Source organism: Pteropus medius, unplaced genomic scaffold (assembly GCF_902729225.1).
Source record: "Pteropus medius unplaced genomic scaffold, Ma_sr-lr_union100, whole genome shotgun sequence".
Lineage (NCBI taxonomy): Eukaryota > Metazoa > Chordata > Mammalia > Chiroptera > Pteropodidae > Pteropus > Pteropus medius.
The window spans coordinates 469,743-494,937 of record NW_024352783.1 but is presented as its reverse complement, the minus strand read 5'-3'; the positions used below and the strand labels follow the sequence as shown (position 1 = coordinate 494,937).

The following is a 25,195-nucleotide window of genomic DNA, read 5'->3' as shown; positions in this document are numbered from 1 at the left end:
TGAGACACGGAATCCCAAATATTTAGCTGAGTGACATTAGGCAAGTCACTCCACTGTTGTGCATTAATTAGATCCTTGTCTGTAATATGTGAAAAATAGCATTTAGAGCTGGGGGTCATAGAGCTCACAAAGGGTCTGGGTGGGTTTGAATGGGTGAGTGAGAGTGAAGGGTAGAGCAGATAATCACTGCATACTTCAGTTAAAGGACCGGGGGGTGACTTTTGAACCTGGGGTTTCTTCAATGCAGGCTGGGACACCCAATAACAACAGCGACCAAGCCTCTGCAGCCAAGACTTGACACCTACCCAGGCGCCGAATCACACAAGACCCCACCAAGGGGAGCAGGCTTAAGGGAGCGGAGACGCGCCTACTCTTCAAGCTGATTGGCTGGCGGGTGCGGGCCTTCAGGGTCAGAATTTCCGGGCAGGGGCAGAATTTATGGGCTACCAGGCAGTGAGGACCGCCTCGTTCGGCCACTCCCACGTCCCCGCGGTCACACCAATCGGGCTTCCGCTTCCCCGTGACCCAGTCACCGCCTCGTTTCCCCGGCTTGCAAGTATCCGAATTTGTAGGCCCTTTAAAGGGTCCCAGTTGCCGTTCTCTCGGTCCTGCTGAACGGATTGGGGATCTTAGATTTCGGTCCCAGACAGTAGAGATAGGGATGGATTCCGTGCGGATCCGAGAGGCGAAGGAGGGAGACTGTGGAAATATCCTGAGGCTGATTCGGGTGAAGTTTGCGGTCGGGAAAACCAGGGTCCCAGAAGGGGTCAGAGTGGCATGGCTGGAGGGGTCGGGTAGGAGGCCGAGGGTGGGGAGGGAGTGAAAACAGGGGAAGGGGGTGTGAGCAGCGGCAGGCGATGGGAGCAGGGGGAGGAACGCGCCCTGGGGTCCTGCTCCAGCACTTGCCCTAATCTGGCCTCTGTACCCATGCTGTAGGAACTAGCTGAGTACGAGAAATTCTCGAATCAAGTGAAGATCAGTGAAGAAGGTAGGGGCCCAGCACTTCGGTCCTGACGGAGGCCGGGGTGGGAAAATGAGAGATGGGTTCCCCAAACAGTAGCTCAAGGCCGGGCACACACCCAGGCCCTCTTTCTCTCTTTGTTACAACTCTGATTTCTGCAGCCCTGAAGGCAGATGGATTTAGAGAGAATCCTTTCTATCACTGTTTGGTAGCAGAGATTTTTCCCGGCCCCGGGGAGCCACAGGGTAAGAACACCTCGACCTCAGAGGTATGCCTCTCCTCAGAGGTATGCCTCGCCAGTCAGCCTCAGAGGTCTCCCCTGAGGCACCCAGTGGCCTGACTCCTCTTTCTTCTCTCTTTTTCAGGGCCCTGTGTGGTGGCCTATGGGATATATTACTTCAGCTACAGCACGTGGAAGGGACGCAACGTTTATTTGGAAGACATATATGTGAAGCCAGAATACCGGGGTACAGGACAGAAGCTGAGGCTGGGGCGGGAGAAAAGCATCCCATAGATTTGACCACCATCTAATCCAAGCCTATGGCCTTTTCTGATCCCCTCCAACTCACACAATTTCTCTTTTTTACCTTTTTCTCCCCACATCAGGTCAGGGGATTGGTTCCAAAATAATCAAAAAGGTGGCTGAGGTGAGGAGGGGGATGGGTCTACAAGCTCCGCCCTGGGAAGGCAAAGGTGTATGGGAGGGAATTGGCTCGAATAGAGGATGAGAAAACCTTTTCTTTTCTGAATCCAGGAAAGTGAAAGAGTGATGTCTTTTCCCACAGGTGGCCCTAGATAAGGGCTGCTCCCAGTTCCGCCTGGCAGTCCTGAACTGGAATAAGAGGGCCATGGACTTGTACAAGGCCCTAGGAGCCCAAGATCTGACTGAAGCCGAGGGCTGGCATTCCTTTTGCTTTGAAGGAGAGGCGATGAGGGAGTTGGCAGGAAAGTGATGCCATCCCTTGGGTATCTCTCAGTATGTGAGCTTCTCCTTCTCCACCTGCCCAAGTACTCCTCAGAGACTGTCTCCACTGAAGAAAAGAGAGTTGGAGGTGAATATTCCTGAAGTACAGAAAGAGCGGAATTGAGGGAGAGGTCTTTCCACCTCCTTATTGAGGGTGAAAAATAAACAAGAATCACTATGTCCAGATGTTGGTAGAAGAGTTGATGTTTTCATATTTTTCAGCCGCTTTATGACCCTTCCTCAGTGTTCTGGTCAGTGAATGTCACTCCTAGGGGTAAAGGTGAGCTGACGGTGAGGTGACTTTCACCCTCAGTGATCCAGAGTCTTGGCTCTGGCCTGTGGACTATAGAAAAAAGAAGAGCAAGGTACTAGCTTGGCATATCAGGCTTCTTGGTCACTTTTGGGACCCAGACAAAGACTTCCAATGTCTAGATGAGCTGTGAGATCCAAGACTGAGGCAGGCCCACGGACTCAACAGAGGGAACAGGCTGCCACCTGGTGGAAGTATTTCAGAGTCACTGGGAAGGACACTGGCCCCAACTTTTTATTTTTTTAATGCCTACAGCATATGGTCTTCCTAGGTTGTCTCCCATCTCACCCTGCTTAGCTTCCGAGATCAGACATCAGGCTTGTTCAGGGTGGCATGGCCGTAGACCATGGACCATGGTTCCACTGGGGCGTGAACCCAGGACCTTCTGCGTGTAAAGCAGACATGCTAACCGCTACACTATGGAACCATGTCTCCAACTTTTTGAAAATCAGCTCAGCTAGCTAGTGCTCTTTATTTTTCAAAAGACACAAACCCTTTATTTTCAGTTCAGCAAAACCAAAAAAAACCTTTAGGACCCATGGAGACAAGGAAGGGAACAGGCTCGTTTCTCACTTTTATAATATTTTATACATAAGTACGTTAACCCTTTGGTATCATTTCTTTGGATTTTTTCAATGTATGTATATACATATAATTAGTTGAGTGTGTAGGGATTTATGAGACCATACGCTTTTGCAATCTGTTTTTTCATTTACTATATTAGAAGCATCTTCCCATGCCATTAAACATAAACATCTGTCATCCCTTTCAATGGTGGCATATTATTACCTTTGTGGATGAACTATTGGTTAAATGGTCACAGTTTAGACATTGAAAGGGGACAAGCAGGTAATAAATACGTAAATTGTAAGAAACAAGATCTACTGAAGTCTAGATAGAGTTAAAGATCCATCTTAAGTTCAAATTAAAAAAAAAGATTCAGCCAAACAGTACACTGTTCTTCCCAATTCTTCCAGAGTGATGCCAAATTTTGGCCTTTAAAACTAGTTTACTGCAGATAGGCTTTTACGACAACCTTGATCAAGAGATAGTAAAGCTGGTCAGCTGCTTCCATAGATGAGAGCCAGAAGAATCCAGTCTCATCCTTGGCCAATCTCAATGTGGCAGGGATTAATATCTCTGATCTCAATGTGGCAGGGATTAATATCTTGTAAACATGATCAATTTACCTAGATATGGGGCTTTTTAAACTTAAATTTTAATGTAGAATGGATTATTTCTGGAAGGATGCATAAACAAGCTGAAAGTGTTGTTGCCTTGGGAGAGGAACTAGGTGGCCAGGGAACAAAAAGAAGGAGATTGCTTTTCCCACATACTATTTTGGACCTTCTGAATTTTGTGTGATGCCCATGTATTGCTTCTATGAAAAAAAAAAAAAAAAAAAAGAACAAAACTAAACATTAATGCAGAAGAAAGGGTCTAAACTAGGAAGCTTAATATTTCCAAAATTTTTCTTGCCCCCATCTTGCTGTCTTTGCTTTTCAGAGTTTACACTTTTTATGTTCTTATCTCACCTTGGCCCCAGATCTTACCAGTTTTCACAGCATGATGTCCGCACTCCAGCATCACCCCATTTTGCAGCCACTCCTTGGGCTCTGGCCCACTCATCACTTCATTAACCTCCTATAAGGTGATTTTATTAGATATATGCGTTAATTGTATGGGGTGATAAGGCCTGGATTCTGGCCATTGCAGGGAGAACAGAGGGGAGAGCATTTAGGGGGAGGGCTTTTTAAAGGGAGAATAAAGAAAACTTAATTAACATATCTTTCAAATCTATCCATATTCCTATCCCCACTTCCACTATCACCTCTCTGAAAATTGCCCCAGCCTTCTAACTAATCTCCCAGCCTCCTTCCGTAACCACCCGCCTTTTCTGTGGTTATCTTTTTTTGTCAAGATATATATCATTTAAAGAATCAGTTCTAAAAGGCTTATATAAAAACAGTAGTCTTCCAGCTTCCCTCACTCTTTAAAGACAATCGCTTAATTTTTAAAATTGTGTTGTTGTGTTTTGTATTCACCTTCATAATCCACACTCTGAATAGCATGTGAGTATTACCACTTCCTGGTGTTTCTGTTTTAGCTATTGGCTATTGACTTCCCACCGCTAACTCTCTTTTCCAATTCCCCTGTTACCCATCCCATCCTCTCATCTTTCCAATATTATATCATAATCTTGTTGGATCTGTTTTCAGTGTTTACATTATTATTAATGATTATGCAAATGCTTTCACAGTTGAGCCATGTGGAAAGTTAACAGTTCTTTTCTGCACCATTTTTGCTTACCCTGGAATTAATACTTGCCTTGTCTTTTTTGTTTGCTTAGTTTTTTGTGTACACTAATTTATCCCAAAATTCTCCCTTAGTTGTGTTAATCTCTTTTAAGGATATACAAACACATAAGGGATTTGATCTATTTTATTTGAAGAACTTTTCCAGAGCCTGATCTTTAGGAGGCACTAATGGAATCTCCCTTCACATTCTTTTGCCTCTCTCTTGTGTTGATAATCCTGTTTTCTGGAACCTATGTCTTCATCTTTCTTGGTTTACTTTGATGGAGCTTCTTAAGAAAGGGGTCCTAGGAGGTAAATTTGTTGAGACTTATTAAGACTGAAAATGTCTTTGTTCTACTGTTGCACTCAGTTGACAGTGTGGCTGGGTATCAAATACTAAGTTGGAAATAATTTGCCCTAAGAATTTTTTTTTCTTCCTCTTTGATTCCCCCCACCCCCGCCACTTCCACCCTTGACCTATGGATGTTGCTGTTTCCCCTTAAGAACTGGATCTCTGAAGGCAGGGCATCTCCTCCCACATGCTCACAGCATGTACCCAGAGCCTGGCACCCCTGGGGGTCCTGGTCCGTGACTCCACCTGGGGCATGAACCCAGGACCTTCTGCATGTAAAGCAAACATGCTAACCACTACACTATGGAGCCACCCCCTGCCCTAATAATTTTAGTCATGTCTCCAATGCTTTTCTCAAGCTTCTGGTGTTGCTGTTAAGAAGTCTAAAAACAATTCTTATTCTGGATCCTTTGTATGAAGCCTATCTTTATTATCCTTCCCTCATCCTCCAACAGCTTTTAGGATCTTTTCTTTATCCTGGCATTCTGAAATTTTACATGGAAATGTCTTAGTGTAGTTCTTCTCAATCTGGAAAGGCATGTTCTTCACTTATGGAAAATTTTTTTGATTTATTATTTTTTGGATGATTTTCTCTCTATTAATTTCTATTGTCTTTTTCCAGAACTCTTCTTATTCAGATGTCGAATCCCATGAACTAGTCCTTAATTTTCTTTTTTTTCTACCTTCTATATTTTTTTGCTCTACTTTCTGGGAAATTAATTTTATTTTCCAATCCTTCTATTGAATTTTTATTTCTATTTTCCTATTTTTAATTTCTAAGAGCTCTCTTTTGTTCTCTGCATTTTTTAAGCATTTTTTTCAAGCATTCTGTTTTTGTTTCATGAATGTATGTTCTTTTCTTCTCCGACAGCATTCATGAGTCTTTTCCTCCTTGTATAATCTTTATTTCTTCTAAGATTTTTTTCCTCTTTTTTTCTATTTGTTTTAGACTCTTTCATTTTAGAAGCTTTTCTCAAATGTCTGGTAATCCTCTGTTGTCTGCTTTTATTTAACATTGGGACACTAAAGTACTGAATGGAAACTGTATATGTGTATTGGGAGGTAGAAGAGTGGCATGTTGACTGTGAACTTTAGGGTGATCCACTAGGCCATTTCCTTGAGGAACCCCTGCTTTCAATATCATTAGATCTTTTTTATTGTCTGATCAGATTTCTCAGAGAAGACTCTTTCAAACTCCCACTTGGAGGGTATAAGCCTGGCTGTAGGTAATCTCAGAGCTGGGTGAAAAAGTCTTGAGTAAATCTCAACATTCAGTATGTAAACTTTTATTTAATCTCCCTTTTCAGTATCTATCTAATCATCCACCTATCGCTCTATCCATCTTTCTATCTTCCTCCCAGTGTCTTTATTTAGAAGTCCTAAGCCAAACGGGGCATTCTGTTATACATTCTTTATACTTTAGCTAGAGTAATTTTACTAAAAGGCAAGTTGACTGAAAATACTGTAATGACTCCCACTGCTGTCAGGAGAAAGTTCAAACTTCTAAATAATGTTTCAAGCTCTCCAAGCTCTGGCTCAAACCAACCCATCCAGCCATGTTTCTCTTTAAGTCAGTTCTAAACATGTTAGATTCTTTTCAGTACCTTAAATGCATTGTACTCTATCATTTGGGCCTTCTGTGCATGCTATTCTCCTGTCTGAAATGCTCTTTCCCCTTTCCTGCTTCCATCCTTTGCTCGAATGAACAATAATGAGAGCAGATGAAGAAGAAAAAGTCAAACCTGAGAGGACTATTGGTGCCAGAGGCTTTGGAAGTTGGTGATTAGTGTCATTTCTAAAACAAAATTCAGTTGCTCCTATTGCTTAAGAGTCCAAACCCAAACTTCAGTCTGACCGCCAGCACTCTTGATAATCTGCTTGACTTAATTTCTCTAACACCCGCTTCCTTTTGTCAGAATCACTGCTGATAGTCACTTTACCATTTCTACCACCATAGCTACTGCTGCTCCTTCTCAGACACTCTTGAAGGCATCTCTTTTTTTGCCAGCTCTTTAAATACTGGTGTAGTTGAGAGTTCCATCTTGGACTCAATTCATTGCTCAGTCTACACTTTTCTTTAGAGATTTAATTTTCTCTTACAGCCTTAACTATGACTTATATGCTAATGATTCCCACATCCACCTCTTTAGCCCAGACCTCTCCTGGGTCACACACTTATGTGTCCATTGACCTGCAGGACATCGATTCCTTCATTCAGTTAATATTTGCTGTGCCAGGAACTGTGCTAGGTACTGGATATACAATGGTGCATACAAACAGACATGGAACACAGTCAACCCAATCTCTGACCTCACAGCTTGTAGTGTGATGGCAGAAAAGAGATGCTGGAGAAATGATTAATAATACAACCATGATGAGTGCCACAAAGTAGTATAGGATGCTTTGGCAGTGTAAGGCAGGAGATTTAACCTAGTGTGGGCATATGTAAGGTTAATGAAATTATACTGAAGTTAGAACCTGAAAAATTTGTCGAAGACAAGAGATCATGGGACCACCTGGATGGTTCACAGGCCTCTCAAACTCAAAGAGCAAAATCAAACTCATTAAACTCATCAACTTCTCCAAACCTTTGTTTCTTGTGTTTTCTCTTCCATGATTGGCATTATTGGTTAGTAACTCAAGGTGAAAATTTGGTAGCAGTCCTATGTTCCTCCCACTTCTTCATTGGCTTCTGACCTCATCCCAACCCACCCTCATCACCAATTCTTGTTGACTATTGCAAATTTAACAGGCTCAAATCAGCTCCTACCCCTGATTCAAGTAGGTCCTCGGCATCTTTCTCACCTGCAATGGCTCCTTACAAGTCTCACCACCTTCAGGACTACCTCTACTCTTCTATCTGTTCTCCGCAGTTATAAAACGCAAATCTTATCACATTATACCTATGGCTTAAAATCTTTCAATGGCTTGCCATTCTCCTTGATCTAGTTTCAAGTCCTTTACAATCTAGCTTCCTGCAGCTCCTTACTTCAAGTTGATGGTGTTTGAACTAGTTGTAGTTCCCCAAAGGATATGCTCTTTCTGCTCCTTTGCATCATTGTATTCCTTGTTTGCTCCAGAATACTCTTCCTGCACTTTTCTTCTAGCAAACTCCTACTCAACTCTCAATTTGCATCACCTCCTCTTCTGTGGTCTTCCCTGATCACTCTGAAGAACAATGACCATTGTCTACATGGGATTCCCTCAATACCCTGTCTTTATCTCTACCACTTCAGTTGAACTCTATGTACTTATTTTTTATTTGTTAAAACTTGTTTGTCTGCCACTTCTCCATTATATTATAAATTCCTTGAGCTCAGGGGCCACACCTTGTCTTTGTATCCCTAGCATTTACCATTGATTGGAACACAGGCTAAATAAATATTTGGTAAATGATTAAATGCATAACACATGATTCTAATTTCTGTGCTATATTATTCACTGCTATCTAAAATTCGTATCTTAGTTCAAGGATCCAAAAATTTCCCACAACTATCCTTACTCCATAACAATGTTTTCTATTCTGAATTTCCTCAGCATTTACATGATCACATCTTGCGTTGAGCTTCAGTACTGCCTTGAAATTATTAGTTAGCCTTTCACTATATGCATGATCAGAATCTTCTCAAGGCAAGAAAGTGAGTCCTATCTATTGTACAGAGTTATAAGTGCTCAAAAGAGTCAATACATACGTATGGATGGACTCGACCTGCGCACCGGTCACTTTTTCACTTTTTTTTTTTTTTGCTTTGGAGCGTGCGCACCAAGAAAGACAAAGGTGAGGAAAGTGACCAAGCAGTCATTCGGGCGCATGCCCATCCCAAACTTGTCCAAACCTGGTGGAGCGCCCAGTGAAGTAGGTGTGGTCTGGCCAGGAGCAGCAGAAACCCAATCCGATTGAGTGAGCGCGGCCCCTCCCTCTCCATGATTGGTTAGCTCTCAGTGTTGTGGGGCGCGGAAGGAAGAGAGGGGAGGTGAAGTGGTAGGGTGGTGAAGCGAGCCAATCTCGTTCTGCGCAAGCGCAAGTAAGCTACCAAGAGGGGGAGTAAGAGAGCGAAAGGGAGTGTGGAAGCCCTGCTGCGCTGGCGAGCGCGAGCTGGGTCGCCAGCCTTGACGCCTGCGCCGTGGCCCTCAGGGTTCCGCGCGCGACGGGCGGGTGCCCGGCGCGCCTGCGCAGTAGGCGGCGGCGGCAGGGGGAGGTGGAGGCGGTGGAGCGGCAGAGGCAGCAGCGGGTCCCGGGTCTGAGGCAGCAGCGGGGGCGGCGGCGGGCGGAAGCTGAGGTGACGAAGGCAACGGCGGCGCCAGCCGTTTCCCTCACGGTGGCGGAGACCAAGGCGGCGGCGGCGGACGGGGAGCGGCCCGGCCCCGGCCCCCTGCTCGTTGGCTGTGGCAGGGCCGCGGTGGGGCCCGCCCGGCTCCCGCCCCCCGCAGCTCCCCCTCCGGCTCCTCCTCCGGGGAGACGCCGAGGGCCTGGCCCGGTCCGTACCCAGACCTCTGCTGCAGCCGCCGCCGGGGGAGTCGGAAGCGGTGGCGGCGCCATGGGCGGCCTGGCCTCTGGGGGGGATGTGGAACCGGGACTGCCCGTGGAGGTGCGCGGTTCCAACGGGGCCTTCTACAAGGTGAGGCGGCGCGCCGACTGGGGACACTCATCTTTAGCTCCCTCTCTCTAGCCAGAGCAGGGAAGAGTAGGGCGGGATTGAACTGGAGCTAAGTAAGTCCTAACCCTTAGAACCTTAGACCCATGCTCCCACCCGCAGCCCTCCTGGGGAGACCTCTGGAAGTTAACCCCTTATCTCTTATTTTTGGCCCCTCTGTTACACCTGCTTTTACCCCCATTTCAGAGGGGGTGACATCAGGGCATTATCGTGCTTGGATCAGTGTCTCCCCACCCCCAAGAGACCTCATTTACCCAGGTTCATAATGACTGACTTTTTCTGTTTCCTAGTAGAGGACATGTCTTAGACCTTAATCACGTCTTTTTCACAGTCCAAGCACACAGAGAATTCTTTTTATTCTTCTCCTGTTACCTCCTTGGGAAGGCAGCCTCGTATTAGATCTCTTCATCTTCCTCCCAGAGGCTTCTACCTACTGGCTGTGGAAAACACCCTCCTTTCACCTTGTATTTCTGTTCCCAATCTAAGGAGAAATTGTCAGAAATGTATGACATTTGATGTCTTTGATCTCAGGAACTCTGGATTGTACCAGTCAAGTTGCCTTCTAGCCATAAGGTGGCATCTTTTCAGAAGTCTCTCACCCCACCTCTTTATTCCCAAGGCTAGCTAGCTGGTCTACCATTCTACTCAGGCATGGATTTTATTTATCTCATGCTGACCTCAGATACATTTAAGTCATTCATATAGCTCATCTTGAGGAGTATAAGCTTCATATTATCTCTAAAAGGGGATCTCATGAGGATTTCCTCTGTTTATCTTAACAATTTCCACTTCTAGAAGACTTATGGTCAACTCTTCCAATTTGGGAATCTGATAGCTTTATTTGAAGCAGAAGGGGACTGTCTTTAAAAGATCCTTGTTTACTTCAGCTCCCCCTTTAGCTCTTTAGAACTCCTTTTACTACCACCTTTATTCTGAATCCATTTTCTAGGACCCCCCCTGCGCCCCCCCGCCCATTCAGATTAAGTCAGAGAAAGACCAGGAAATTTTCTTTGGGTGACTTGTTATTTTGAACCTCTCTAGACTTTATGCCTGGAATTGTTACACAGACTTTTAAAATTTCTTATTTTTTCATTTTACCCTGAGGAGCAAGAGCAGAGAGAGAGAGAGACCTTCTCGTAACATCACTTGTAAGAAGAGCCACCTTTCCTTCACTTTCCCACAAGCTTTTCTCCCATAATAGACTTCTCTACCTTCATGTCCTTGGAAATGACTTTCTCCAACTTCTCTGTGAAGTCATGGAAAGGGTCTCATATTTGCACTTGGAATGGAAGGTGTCTGCCCCAGCTTCAACTGATAAGTTCATTGTAGTCATTTTTTTACCCACTCCAAATGCTTATATTTCTGCCTTACTTCCCTCACCAGATTTCTTTATATTCAGTGCCTATCGGTACCCATATCTATCTTAACGTATTCTCTCAATTTAAGTATCTGCCTTCTTACCGTATTATTTCTGTATTCCTGTGTAATCCCCAGGAACCACCTTATTCAGTGTCTGAAGGATGCTCCCAGCTGATCTCTTCTGTCTTTTTTTTTTTCTGCATACTTTTCTAACTCATGGGACTTTTTCTTTTAGCTTGCCTCCATAGCATTTCTGTTTTCTTTGGCAAAGTCTCTAATTCTTTTCTGATTCTGATAGAGTACATTTGTCTCATATTCTTTCTCCAAAAATTTACATTACATTGGTGGAAATACCCTTACTCATTAGACTTTCACTCCATTTTCCCCCAATATCTTGTCTTTTACATGGGTCCTTCCTACCCCCAGATTCTGGGGTCCAAGAAAAGTGATTCTTAAACTGAGTCTGAGATCAAGATATGTTTGCTTTTGTTCTAGGAAGCATGGGAGCCAAGCACAGCTGGGGAAGATTGGTATCCAGTTCAAATTAACTGTGACACAGCTGGGAAGGGAGATGTTTCTCTTTCCATATATAAGTGTCTCTCTCTGAATCTTTCCCTTTTCTTCTGGGGGCTATTGCAGTGATAGACTTGAGTGAATTGGGGACAGGATACTTTGAATCCATGAGCAGAGTTTGCAGTTGAGCCAAATCCAGATATTGTGGATTTTTTTTGTTGTGGCCACATTAGTGTTTTGTGTCCCAAGGCTTAGTTAACAATAAATCCCTAAATTCAGACTAATTTTTCTTCAGCTTTCAGTGCCATGTACTTATCTATTCTGACCTTGCTATAGATTGAATATTCATGACTCAGCTAACTTCGGTGGGTCAAGGAGTGTTTACATTGCTGCTAGAACTGTGTATTTGGAAGGTCCCTTTCTCCCCTCTCAGACTTGAGTCCTGTATTTGATCTCCCATGAAATAACTGCAAGGGTCAGATTTGGGATCTAAGTGATTTTGTAGCTATCCCATCAGCTCTTCCTTTTTTGTCAGAACTTAATGTATCTGAAAATTCTTTAAGTTGTACTCCTAAGTGAAGTATCTGTTCACCTTTCAGAGCACAATCCAACTTTCCAGACCTTGCCTGGATATCCTAATTTTCATTTTTTCTTTAAGAAATATGGATGGCATACTCAGTTTCAGTATGTGGTTTTTACCCAGACGTTTCCTGCTTTTCTCCTAGAACTCCCTCCTTTGAGAGCCCAGGACTAGAAGATAGGTTGAATGTGGGGACTAATTTCATATCTTCTAGAATTTGAGGAAACTGAAATACCTAGGAATCTAGGGTTTTCTGTTCCTCTATCTGATCCTAGGTCCTATAAATTAGAGGTCCCCAACCCACAGGCCAAGACCGGTACTGGTCCAAAGCCTATTAGGAACTGGGCTGCACAACAGGAGGCGAATTGTGGGTCAGCGAAGCTTCATCTGTGTTTGCAGCCACTCTCCAGCGGTAGCATCACTATCTCTGCTCTCAGATCATCGGACGTTAGATTCTCATAGGAGCACTGGTCCCTGGTGTCAGAAAGATTGGGGACCACTGCTATAAGCCAAAGTTAGGATATGCCATGTCCACTGAATCAAATAATCCTTTAGATCTAGTTGGCTTTCTAGAGATTCACTATCAGCTCTTGCCCTCACCTGCTTATCTTCCCAGTAAGCATGCACTGAGCAGAATTGGGAGCTCACTATCTACCACTAGTATCTTTGGAGGAAAAAAACTGGGGTGATGTGGGTGGAATTAAGGAGCAGAGACTGGGTTGAAATACGAAGTTGAGAAAACCTGTTTTGGAGAATATTTGAAGATTAAGTGACATTTAGTTGAACTGCTGAGTAATTCGAGGGAAAACTCCATTCTGAGCTCTGAATTTCTGCTTCGGGGATCATGGTAGGTGGAAAAACCAGAGTAATATTGCTATCTCCTCCTGAGGGCCAACTGACATCCTGGAGGAGAATGGGATTAGAGCTATAGGCATATCCTTTGTAAGTAGGTATACCTAGGAGTTCTTATCTCTTCACAAAAAAGGAAGGCAAGTGATTCTCTATCTCTTCCACTTTTATCTCATCCCTAAAATGTTTTGATAGTAGCTACTCTTCATCTAAAGCTTGGAGACATTTTGGGTAAAGAATTGGATAAAGTCAGCTGAGGAAGCCGGCTGAAAATTTTCTAGAACTCCAGACCCTTCTAAAGGGAGAAAAGAAGAGGGAAGGGATATAGTATTAGTAGCTGTGGGGAAAGGGAGGAGGACACTCAAGGAACTAAGAGAAGAACTGGAAAGGGAAGAGGGACTCAGGCAAAAATAGTGAGGGGTGAAAGTGCCTCAGAAGACTTGTGAATAGTAGGAGTGGGAATTGATGGAGCTGAATGAAGAGTGGAAAAAGCATTTCTGGGGAAGGGAATGGCAGAGAAAGCTAAAGCATGGGTAAATAAGAGGCCAGGCAGTATCAGGAGTACTAATGTCTTGGGCAGTAGTAAAGCTTTAAGCAGTAAAAGCTCAATAACAAGATCCTATCCTGAAAGAAGAGAAAGATGGCTTGTAAGGAAACAGCAGTATAGTGAATATTTATGATTGACCAGTTCTTTGAGGGAGGAGTGACAAAAGTGTGCATTTTCGATGTTTCCCAAGTTCAGCTTTTGTCCCTAGTTGCAAAACTCAGGAATAGTTCCTGTGTATTAATTAGCCTTTTGAAACTTGTAATTTTTAAAACAGCTTTATCGAGGTATAATTGTCACAGTGAACTACATATATTTAAAGTGTATAATTCGTTGGATTTTGACATCAATATATAAGTCCATTACCACAGTCAAGATAATGAACATTTCTATACTCCAAGAAGTCCTCTTCCAAGCACTGAACTGCTTTCTGTCATTATGTATTAATTTGCATTTCCTGATTTTTGATAGAAGTGAAAGACAATTCAGTAGTTAATCTTATTTATTTAATTTTTAAACTTTTTTTTTTTTTGACATTCAGGATTATTTCATATTCGTTTTAGTTGTACAGCATAATGGTTAGACATTTATATAATTTATGAAGTGATCCTTTTGATTATTACCCACCTGGCACTATTTGTAGTTATTACAATATTATTGACTATATTCCCTATACTGTACTTCATATCCCTATGACTATTTTGTAACTACCAATTTGTACTTTTTTAAAAACTATAAATTTACTTAAATTAGTTTCACATATACAGTACATTGGTTAGACATCTATAATGTTCATAAAATGATCCCCCCAATTGCTCCCTCCCTCCCTTGGCCCTCCACTTAACCATCATATTAATACTAACTGCATTCCCTCTGTCATGCTCCTCATACCCAACTATCAACTACTAATTTGTACTTCTTTAACCCTTCATCCCATTCTCCCAGCCTCCCAACCCTCCTCCCCTCTCTCCATCACCAAAAATTGTTCACTATGTTTGTGAGTCTGTTTTTGATTAGTTTGTTCTTTTCCTTAGATTCTGCATATAAGTGAAATCATATGGTATTTATCTTTCAAGGTCTGACTTACTTCACTCAGCATAATAATCTCTAGGTCCATCCATGTCGTTGCAAATGGTAGGATTTCATTTTTTTTAATGGCTGAGTAATATTCCATTGTATATATGAACCATAATTTCTTTATCCAGTCATCTGTTGATGGGCATTTAGATTGCTTCCATATCTTGGCTATTTTAAATTGTACTGCCATGAATATTGGAGTGCATAGGTCTTTACAAATTATTGTTTTGGTCCAATTTGTACTTCTTAATCCTTTCACCTTTTTCATCCAGCCTTCCAACCTCACTCCCATCTGACAATCACCAGTTCTCTGTATCTATGAGTCTGTTTGCGTTTTAGTAATTTATTTTGTTCTTTAGATTCCACATAAAAGTAAAATCATATGGTATTTGTCTTTTCTCTGAGTTATTTCACTTAGCATAATACCCTCTAGGTCTGTTAATTTCATTGCAAATGGTAAAGTTTCTTTTTTATTTTTAATGACTGAGTAATATTTCATTGTAATGTGTACCACATCTTTATCCAGTAGTCTATTGATGGGCACTTATAGGTTGCTTCTATATCTTGGCTATTATAAATAGTGCTGCAGTAAACATAGATACATGCAGTGCATATATCTTTTCAAATTGGTTTTCTTCAGATAAATTCCCAGAAGTGGAATTGCTGGGTCATAAGGTAGTTCTATTTTTAATTTTCTGAGGAACCTCCAGACTTTTCTATAATGGCTGTACCAATTTATAATCCCACCAACAGTGTACAAGGGTGAAAGGATAGTCTTTTCAGTAAATGGTACTCAAACAATATCCATAGGTAAAAAATGAACTTTGATCATATCTTGCACCATATACAAAATTTAACTCAAAATGGATTATAGACCTAAGTGTAAAACAAAACCTATAAGACTTCTAGAAGAAGACATAGGAGAAAACCTTTATGGTCTTGGATTAGGCAAAGATTTCTTATACATGAGACCACAGGCTTAGTCATAAAAGAATATATCGATAAATTGGACTTTATCAAAATTAGCAGTTCTTAATTTTGAGTATGTGAAAATAGAAAAGATAGAAAATTGGAAGCATAGGATTGAACACATAGCTTTGGCTTCTTCAGTGAGAACATAGAAATAGAAGATAGACCAGCCATTTAATCATCACTGTTTTCCCTTGTCATGATCTTGAGATTGGGCTGTTCTACAAATTTTATTATCTTTTCAGATGCTTACAGTGTCATTGTCTAGCATTCAGAAATCTCACATCTCTTAAGTCCTAATTTTTCCTTGTAAATTTTGTTCATAGCTTTGGACTTTTCCAATATTCTTTTTATTCTCTTAAGACCCAGGCATTGAGGCACCAAGTTTGCTCAGGTCTTGCTGTATTGGGGAGATAGACCCTTCTCTCTGTTGGCAGGTCCTGATGTCCTCTAGGTGTTCTAGGACAGCTTCACACTGTCTCATGGGATATTCTTAGCCTTGCTGAATATTGTTGGTATTTTAAGTGAAGTCTGGCAAGTTGCTCAGCACAACAGGAGGCAGACAGATAGGGAGGCCCCTTTGGGAGCCATAGTAGACCACCAGGTAGTTTCCAGGCTGTTTTGAAGCAAGTTGTTGCCCCCTTCTACTTTATGTCTCATCTTATTTCTGGATTTTGCCACATCTCTTTTCATGCCAGTATCATTCCTTTATCTTTACCTGAGTATTCATATTCTTTCTCCAATACAACTATTTTCCTGGATCTGTCTTTAGATTGTGTTCCAATCTGAAACTCTAGTTTAAGGACCTCCAAATGTCTCTTTCCTTATTGGTTGAGGTGATGGTAAATTGTTATTTTCCTTTTTTATTTATTTATTTATTTATTTACTTATTTAGGCAAGGCAATCCTTGGTTGACTTCACAGATTGCAAGGACCTTGTCAGCTTACAAACCCTTATTTTTATTTTCCTTTTTTTACTTTGTTCTAAAATTCTAGGGCTTTGTGAAGGATGTCCATGAAGACTCTGTCACTATCTTCTTTGAAAACAAGTAAGACCTTGGGAATAGAGAATCCAGCATACTAGGTCCTAGAAGTGGAGAAGAGGGGGCAGCTGAGTACCATGAGGCATGTAATAGGTGGGGGAGAGCCAACGGTATGGGTGGGCAATTTTATATGGATCCCAGAAGAGGAAAGGGCTGAAATTTGGTGAGGGGGGTGCATTTGACCCAGTATTTAGATTATAGCAAGAGATGGAAGATACTGCTATGGAGCAGGGCCTGGGGTTTAGCCTATAATCACCAGGGAAGGTGGAAATTACTCAGCAATTTTAGGCAGTAACCCCTTCCTGAAGAAATGGGCAGCCACATTAGCCTGAATAGCTTTCATATCACAGTTTCTTTTGCAGCTGGCAGAGTGAGAGACAAATTCCTTTCGGGGATGTCCGGCTACCACCTCCAGCTGATTATAATAAGGAGATCACAGAAGGAGATGAGGTAGAGGTAAGGGTCATGGAGTTTACCCTTTCTAAATGTCACTTTTCTCACTACATCTCCCTTACTCTGATACCAGTATTCTAGACCAGGGGTCCCCAATCCCCGGGCCACAGACTGGTACTAGTCCGAGGCCTGTTCAGAACTGGGCCACACAGCAGGAGGTTAGTGGCGGGCAAGCGAATGACGCTTCGTCTGTGTTTGCAGCTGCTCCCCTGCACTAGCATCACTATCTCAGCTCCATCTCAGCTCATCAGACATTGGATTCTTACAAAAGCACTGGTCCCTGATGCCAAAAAGGTTGGAGACTGCTGTTCTAGGCTCCTCATGGTTGGTTCACTCTCCTTCCCTGAGCTAAGCTACTACATCTAGCCATGTAGCTTATGGACAGGTGAAATGCAGCAGTTTCCTATCCATCTCTGTTGTGATCAACTAAACTTTCAGGGAGCTTCCCAGTTTCAGAAGATTATTTACCTTTCATTCATGGTAACAGCATCTAAAATCTAGTGCCCTCTGATTTTCAATTAGTAGCTACCACTTCTAGTTTTATTTATCTTGGTTTAAGGATACCCTCTAAGTGTCTTAATGCTTAGTCCATTTGTAATATTTTGGGAGGGTCCTCAATATCTTTTTTATTTTCATCTTCTCAGGTTTATTCTCGAGCCAATGAGCAAGAACCTTGTGGCTGGTGGCTGGCCCGGGTGCGGATGATGAAGGGAGATGTGAGTGATTGTGAAGGCCTTTGGAGAACTGCCGATACAAATATTTTAGTCATAGAAAGGTGGGAGATAGCTCAGGTCATCTACAACTTTTCCTGTCTTTCTTTTTGCTAGTTCTATGTCATTGAATATGCTGCCTGTGATGCCACTTATAATGAGATTGTCACCCTGGAACGGCTTCGGCCAGTTAATCCCAATCCCCTTGCAACTAAAGGCAGTTTCTTCAAGGTTACCATGGCTGTTCCTGAGGATCTGAGAGAAGCGTGAGTATTAGGGATGTTGGGAGTGATGGGCCCTCTACAGTCCTCAGCTCTGCCCCTGTTTCTCCCAGGCCCCACTTCTAGTTTCAGTCTTCTCTATTCCCTTGGCCCTCTAGAACCCTTCTTGCTTTCAGTTCCTCTTTTTCCTCATCCCTGTTCTTTTACTGGAGTCCTTCCTCTTTTCTTATTTTTCTAAGTCTCTCTTCCGAGACTACACTCTACACTGAGCATTTTTCTCTTTTTCTGCAGCTGCTCCAATGAAAATGTCCATAAAGAGTTCAAGAAAGCATTGGGAGCGAACTGCATCTTTCTCAACATCACAAATAGCGAGCTCTTCATTCTGGTGAGTTTATTCTGCCTAAAGTTCACGTTAAGTCCTTTGAACAATTTTTCCTTCTTCCCCCTTAACTCCTTTGTAGAAACAGAGGAGCTAAATGTGTTTATATTTATTTGTCAGAGAGGACTTTATTGCTCCTGACCCCTGTGGGCCCAGGTAGCCTACCTTTCCTTAGTCTTCTCCATGTCTGACCCTAATTTTTTTTTAACTTGGTCATTGTATTGCAGTCTGGGCATATTTGGATTCTCAAAGTAGAGTGTACAGTTCTCACCTGTGCTTGCTGCCTAAAATCACTTCCCATAGGTACCGAGGTAGCAGGCCCTTATGAGGCTCACAATGATTTTCTTCTTCTTTAACTTTATGTTTTAATTCCCACCCTTTTCCAGAGACTCGGGCATCCTGATTCCCAGTTGCGGGCTCTCCCACAGTATGTATGCAAAGTCAGTTTTAATGACTTCCATTGGTTTCTTCCTAGTCAACCACAGAAGCCCCTGTGAAGCGGGCATCCCTGCTGGGTGATATGCATTTTCGAAGCTTGCGCACTAAACTGCTACTCATGTCCCGCAATGAAGAAGCTACCAAGCACCTAGAGGTAAATTTTGGCTCCACATTTTATTGCTGAATAAACTGGTATTGTTGTCTGCCTCCCTTCCCATCCCATCCTCCACACATATTCTTATGTTTACAGAACAAAAAGACTAAGGTCTTTCTGGGTCGTTATACCTGGGTTTGTGTTTTATCCCAGACTCCTCCAGATGGCAGAGCTCCATCATGTCATAGTGTAGTTGTTTTCAAGCTTTTTTGAGCAATGGGACCTTTTGCTCAAGTGAAATTTTACTTGAGAGCTCAATGCATAAAACATAATCAGAGCAGTGGAAGGAGGTGTGGCTCTTTTTTCCACTGGCATCTCTCACATCACCTCTGGGAACTAAAACACTTTTCAGGATATGTTTAAGAACCATTTGTATACTAGACTTGGAATCCTAAGTCTTGCTTTGTCAAATAATTGACCTTTGACAAATCATTTGATTTTACTGAGTTTCATCTTCATTTGTGATAATGAAGTAGTTCAACTAGAATATTTCTATGAGGTTTGAGTTCTGACATTTTATGACGGTCAGATTCCCTTTTCTTAGGTTATTATATCATCCTGAATAGGGTGTGTGTTTGTGTTTGAACATGCATTTTCATTTATCAAATGAACTGATCTTTTTGGAAAGCTTTTCTCTGAGTTGTGGAAATTCTAGATCATGGTAATCTTTTACTTCTCCCGGGATGCTACTCAGAGCACTGGCAGGTAAAAATTCACCATTACCCCCAGATAATACAAACTGTATCTGCTCCATTTCCCAACGAACAGGTTTCCTGGTGACAAAAAGTAGAATATTCTACTCTTCCAGGACATGGCTGTATTGATCCGTGTGATTAAGTACCAGATACTGAAGTTAACCATAGGTGCATGGTTTTAAGTATGGGGACGTGTCTTTATTTTTAAGAAATCTTGCCAGTGTTGTTTTTTAAAGATTCTTTTAAAAATATTGAATGTGTATACAAGAAGTACCCTTGTACCCATTAGGCAGTTTAGGAAAGAAAACCCTTGGCAAATTTCTCTAGAAGATATTTGTAAATCATCTCAGTTATTTTGAATACCCAACCTAGTTCCTTTTTCCAGTCATTTCTTCTCGCTCGTGTAAATTCTTGCTATAATTCAGCTTTATTCATCTTGGAGGTAGGAAGTCATGAAATGTGATCTGGGAATGTCCCTTTTCAGACATCTTTCCTATTTGGTGCTTCCTACTTAGGACTCATACTTCTAGAACCTTTCCTGTCTTTCTGCCTTTGCACCCAGGGATCACACAAAGGACTGGCGAAGGAATTAAGTAGTATGGTATTCTATAGGCTCCTTTATGCTTTTCTTAACCTCTTGTCAAATTTTTGGGAGTCGATAATAGTTTGGTTAAGGTAATAGTTCTTTATACTTGCATTTACCTTGAGACAAGTCCTTTCTTACCAATCTTATTTAATTCTCTTGATACTTTGAGAATTGGGTGGGTCAGGTATAATTAGCAGATGACAGAACTGAGGCATTGAGTGTGTATTTTGTTTAGGATCACACAGCCTGTATTAGAGCCAAATTAGGACGTTAGTGGCTTCTAGCCCAAACTCTGTCCTCATTTCCTCCCTTCCCCTCTAGTTATTGGTATTTGAAAGGTGGGAGTAGAATGAAAAGTTCCTGAATTCTCCACATAGGTCCTAGTGGTCAGTGGACTCATGGATGGTTCTGGCTTGCTTTCACACTTTTTTTTTCTTACTGAAGTTATGCAGAGCCTCCTACCTGGGACAGATGTTCTGGGATTACATCACCATGATTCCTACAGTGCCTTTTCCTTTCAGACCAGTAAGCAGTTGGCGGCAGCATTCCAAGAAGAGTTCACAGTGCGAGAGGACCTTATGGGACTGGCAATTGGGACTCATGGTGCCAACATCCAGCAGGCCCGAAAAGTACCTGGGGTGACAGCCATTGAGTTGGGTGAAGAGACTTGCACTTTCCGCATCTACGGGGAGGTCAGCAAAAGATAACTGTCATCTAGGTTTCTTAGCATATACAGAGAAGAGAGGGTGAGGTAGAATGGAAACCTGAGTCATGTTGCTCTCCCTCCCTGACTTTGGTGTCAGTGCATTTTCCCAAAGACAGTGTGGCAGGAAGATTGTTTGAGAACCAGGTCCTCTCTCTCTCTCTCTCTCTCTTTTTTTTTTACTTTACACGTAACTATTCAATTCAGAGAAACAGGTTTTTATGAGCTGCGAATACTATGTGGTCCCAGGACTCACCTCCATGTACCACCCATACAAGTTTTCATGGAAGCAATTTTTTTCTCAAATAAACTGCAAGTTCCTTAAAGGTAGAACCATGTCTTATATTTATTCTGCAAACCTCAAAATACTGGACATGAGATGTGGACAAAATCTGCATTTGGCTTTGCCGCTTGCTATCTCTGGGTTTTAAGCAAACTCCCCTTACTCTTCAAGCTCCAGTTTCCTCCAAGCCTTATACTTCTAGGAGAATAATCTTGTTGATAAGTCTGAGCAATCAGTGAAAACTGTTCCTCATCTTACATGGCAAACCTCTTAGAGAAGGAATTTCAATTTAGCTGCAGGGGCCAAGTCTAATGCCTTAATTTAGGTGTTAATGTATATTTTCCCACAACCCGTTCATATTTAGTCAGAAACATCTGTTGGCCGCTCAGCTAACACTAGGTACTACTCTTGGCCCAGTAGCTTTGGCTACTCCAAGGAAAGGTAATCCCAGGTCCTCTGTTTAAGTAATGACTCCCCACTTCTCTTCTCTTAAGACTCCTGAGGCGTGCCGACAGGCCCGAAGCTACCTTGAGTTTTCTGAGGACTCCGTTCAAGTACCCAGGAACCTGGTTGGTGAGTTGGGGGTGTGTATACATAAAAGAGAATATAGTTGGGGGGCCAGAAGTGAGATTCTCTAAAGTGATCTGGACTTGGCATATCCTCATGGACTTTAGTTTCACAGGAACAAAACAGAATGTAGTAGGAGTGACAAAAATGGAAGAACAAATATCTAGGGCTTATAATATTTTTTCCTGTAAAAACTCACCAGGAACTTATAAGTAGGAAAATAATTAAAGTCTGTATATAGAAGCTGGAAGACTGTATCTTAACTATTTTGACTCTTCTTTCTTTGGGGGGCGGGGGAAAGGCCTAATTCCTTCTTTACCCAATTAGGCAAAGTGATTGGAAAGAACGGGAAAGTGATCCAGGAAATTGTGGATAAATCCGGTGTGGTGAGGGTTCGAGTAGAAGGTGATAATGACAAGAAGAACCCCAGGGAGGAGGTATGGGGCAACTACGCCTCGAGATTGGTGTCGAGAAGTAGGTGGGATTGTTCATGAAGTCATTCTCTGGGGGCTGGGATTTCTAGGGGGTGGAGCACGGGAACTTTTGTTTCCCCCTAGTAGATGTAGAGCCAGAAAGATTTCATTGTTTGGACTTCCATAGGATACTGGGTGGAGTTAATACTTCCATTTGACTTTCCTAATCCATCTCTCCTTCCCTCCGCCCTCCAGGGAATGGTTCCCTTCATATTTGTTGGCACTCGAGAGAATATCAGCAATGCTCAGGCTCTGCTGGAATATCACCTCTCCTACCTGCAGGTACCCAAGCCAGAAAGCCTGGGGGAGAAAGATCTGGGAGTAGCAATGGTACTGAGACTGCTGGTGGATAAAGTGAGGAGTAGTGGTGCCCAGTTTATGTCTTGAGTAGAACAGAAACCACTGGGTGAAATTTGGGGCTATGGAGTTCCCTGAATTTTCTTTGCCAATGTCTTCTTGCATTCCTGAGAGTTTAAATATGTAGGGATGGTCAGGGCAGAGAAGCATGAAAGGAGACTGTTCATTGCTCTTATACTTATTTCTCCTTCCATATCTTTCTCCATATTTTACCCAACTAGGAGGTGGAGCAGCTTCGCTTGGAGAGGCTGCAGATTGATGAACAGCTTCGTCAGATTGGGCTGGGCTTCCGCCCTCCTGGGAGTGGGCGGGGCAGCGGTGGCAGTGACAAGGCTGGATATACCACAGATGAGAGCTCCTCCTCCTCCCTGCACACCACACGAACCTATGGGGGCAGCTACGGGGGCCGGGGCCGGGGCCGGAGGACAGGTGGTCCTGCCTATGGTGAGATGGCTCTGGGAGAGTGAGGCGAGCTGTGATGTGTGGGACGTGGCAGAGGGTGGAAGTTTGAGGAAAGGGTGATGGAGATGATGAGGTGATTGGCCGAGGGACTTGTGAGTGAAAAGGAGATGTCTTCTAGTTTGGGGGCCATGATGAATCCTTGGTTGAGGGGAGTAACTTAATTGAGCCCCACTGTGTTCCACAGGCCCCAGCTCAGACCCATCCACAGCTTCTGAGACTGAGTCTGAGAAGAGGGAAGAGCCCACCCGAGCTGGGCCAGGAGACCGGGATCCCCCAACCCGGGGGGAAGAAAACCGGAGGCGGCCAACTGGGGGCCGCGGTAGGGGACCCCCACCTGCTCCCCGACCCACCTCGAGATATAACTCTTCATCTATTAGCTCAGGTACCAGTACCAGACAGCTGGGTTCATTAATGTAGGCCAAAAGGAAAGATGGTAGACACCTGACTCCCAGTTCCTCCTCTTCCTCTAACCAGTGCTGAAGGATCCAGACAGCAATCCGTATAGTCTACTGGACACATCTGAACCAGAGCCCCCGATTGACTCAGAGCCTGGGGAACCACCCCCAGCAAGTGCCAGGCGCCGCCGCTCCCGTCGCCGCCGCACAGACGAAGACAGGACTGTCATGGATGGTGGCCTGGAATCTGATGGGCCCGGCATGACAGAGAATGGCCTAGGTAAGGAGTGTGCCTGGGGTCTAAAAAAAGTAGAGCTAGGTAAGAACTGAGGGATGGTGGATCGAATGCATGACTCTCATTTTCTCATGCCCTGCAGAAGATGAGTCAAGACCTCAGCGTCGGAATCGGAGCCGCCGTCGCCGTAACCGTGGTAACCGTACTGATGGTTCTATCAGTGGAGACCGTCAGCCAGGTCAGCTAACACTGGATGCTAGCATCTTTCCTCAGAGCTGAGAGAATGGGATGTCTCCTAACTGTGAAAACCAGGGGTTGGGGTTCAGTGGGTGTCTAGGGACTGGATACTTGGGTTCCCTCTGAAATGCTTGGTCCTCTGCCTTCCCCAGTGACTGTGGCTGACTATATCTCCCGAGCAGAGTCTCAGAGCCGCCAGCGGCCACCCCTGGAACGTACTAAACCCTCAGAGGACCCTCTTTCAGGACAGAAGGTAGGCAGGCAAGATGTAGTTTACTCCCCATCCCCCTTTTTTGTTGTTTTTTCGGGGGGAAGAAGGCACAAGAAAGTCCTCAAATCTCTTAACTGCTAAGAAGGCTGTGTGGGATGGAGTTTAGACTACATTTAAGATAGTGGAAAGTTCGAATAGAAGAGAGGAAAGTTTGTTACATATTTTCTGGAACCTGATAAGAGTGACTAGAGAGAGTCAGATCAGGGGACCAACCCTTGGGTCACCCAATGCCAGGAGTGTAGGGAAGAATGTTGTTACCTGAATTTCTACTGACCACTTTGCTTCCTCTTCATTTTCTTTCCCACTTTCCCCTCAGGGTGACTCTGTCAGCAAGCTTCCTAAGGGCCCCTCAGAGAATGGGGAGCTCTCCGCCCCTCTGGAGTTGGGTAGTTTGGTGAATGGGGTTTCATAAAACCTCCAGCTCGCATCCCTCCCTTCTCCATCTCGCTTGCTGCCCAACACCATGGCCCTCACAGGCCCGACTGACCTGCGCTGGAGCTGCTCTTATCTAGGGGGGAGGGGGGTGGCACAGCAGCTTGGGTACCCCCCAACCTCCAGGAGCTAGTGGAGGGGTGTGTAACAGGGTCATACCCCCCTCCCTCTTGTCCACCCTACCCCCAGGGCGAGGGGAGCCTCTCTCCTTTCCCATCAGACTGGATGTGCCTTTATCCTTTAATGCCCCAATCTCTTTGAACACCCCCATTCTCCGCCTATTGGTGCGGGGTGCTCCTTGACCCACCCAGATTTGACAGTTCAGGGGGCTCCCCTGCTATCCCTCCTCCCATCCTGTACCCCCCATTTCTGGGGCCTCATCACTGTGGAAGACGGGGATAGTAAGGGTATATAGTGGGTGGGAGGCATGGGGAAGGTTTTGGAGTAGAACCAGGGGTGTGTATGAAGGGGGGTGACAAGGTCCCCCAGGGGAAGGGGGACCAACCTTGTCTGGTGGATGAGAAGGCGTATTTATTTTTCACTGTACAGTATTTAAAAAGAGAATAAAAAAATCCAAATGGCTCTCTGGTTCCTACATCTTCCTTGTGCCCAGTTTGGTTCAGCTGTTTTCTTAGGACTCACCAGTCCTGGCCTTGCCCGGCTGGGCCCATT

The 25,195-nt window shown here is 43.7% G+C and overlaps 2 protein-coding genes across 5 annotated transcripts; both read left to right on the top strand.

The window, feature by feature from the left end:
* The first annotated feature begins 461 nt into the window (after positions 1–461).
* SAT2 (spermidine/spermine N1-acetyltransferase family member 2) lies at positions 462–2,111 on the top strand. Of its 2 annotated transcripts, XM_039847233.1 has the most exons (6): positions 476–727; positions 937–988; positions 1,123–1,206; positions 1,327–1,428; positions 1,568–1,608; positions 1,747–2,111. In XM_039847233.1, exons 1-6 carry the CDS (start codon positions 662–664, stop codon positions 1,912–1,914), a joined length of 513 nt encoding a protein of 170 aa, XP_039703167.1. In that variant the 5' UTR covers positions 476–661; the 3' UTR covers positions 1,915–2,111. The 2 variants fall into 2 exon arrangements, with proteins under 2 accessions (XP_039703168.1, XP_039703167.1); XM_039847234.1 differs by lacking the exon at positions 1,123–1,206 and having other exon boundaries at positions 462–727.
* A 6,951-nt stretch (positions 2,112–9,062) lies between these two features.
* Positions 9,063–25,105, top strand: FXR2 (FMR1 autosomal homolog 2). Of its 3 annotated transcripts, none has more exons than XM_039847222.1 (17): positions 9,063–9,503; positions 16,426–16,478; positions 16,835–16,928; positions 17,570–17,641; positions 17,753–17,901; positions 18,148–18,241; positions 18,711–18,827; positions 20,630–20,800; positions 21,589–21,667; positions 21,989–22,098; positions 22,330–22,416; positions 22,713–22,935; positions 23,138–23,335; positions 23,428–23,628; positions 23,726–23,821; positions 23,973–24,073; positions 24,408–25,105. In XM_039847222.1, the coding sequence occupies exons 1-17, from the start codon at positions 9,423–9,425 to the stop codon at positions 24,501–24,503; spliced, it is 2,022 nt and encodes a 673-aa protein (XP_039703156.1). In that variant the 5' UTR covers positions 9,063–9,422; the 3' UTR covers positions 24,504–25,105. The 3 variants fall into 3 exon arrangements, with proteins under 3 accessions (XP_039703156.1, XP_039703157.1, XP_039703158.1); XM_039847223.1 differs by having other exon boundaries at positions 9,422–9,503; positions 24,003–24,073; XM_039847224.1 differs by lacking the exon at positions 23,973–24,073 and having other exon boundaries at positions 9,422–9,503; positions 24,408–24,544.
* Positions 25,106–25,195: the final 90 nt, after the last annotated feature.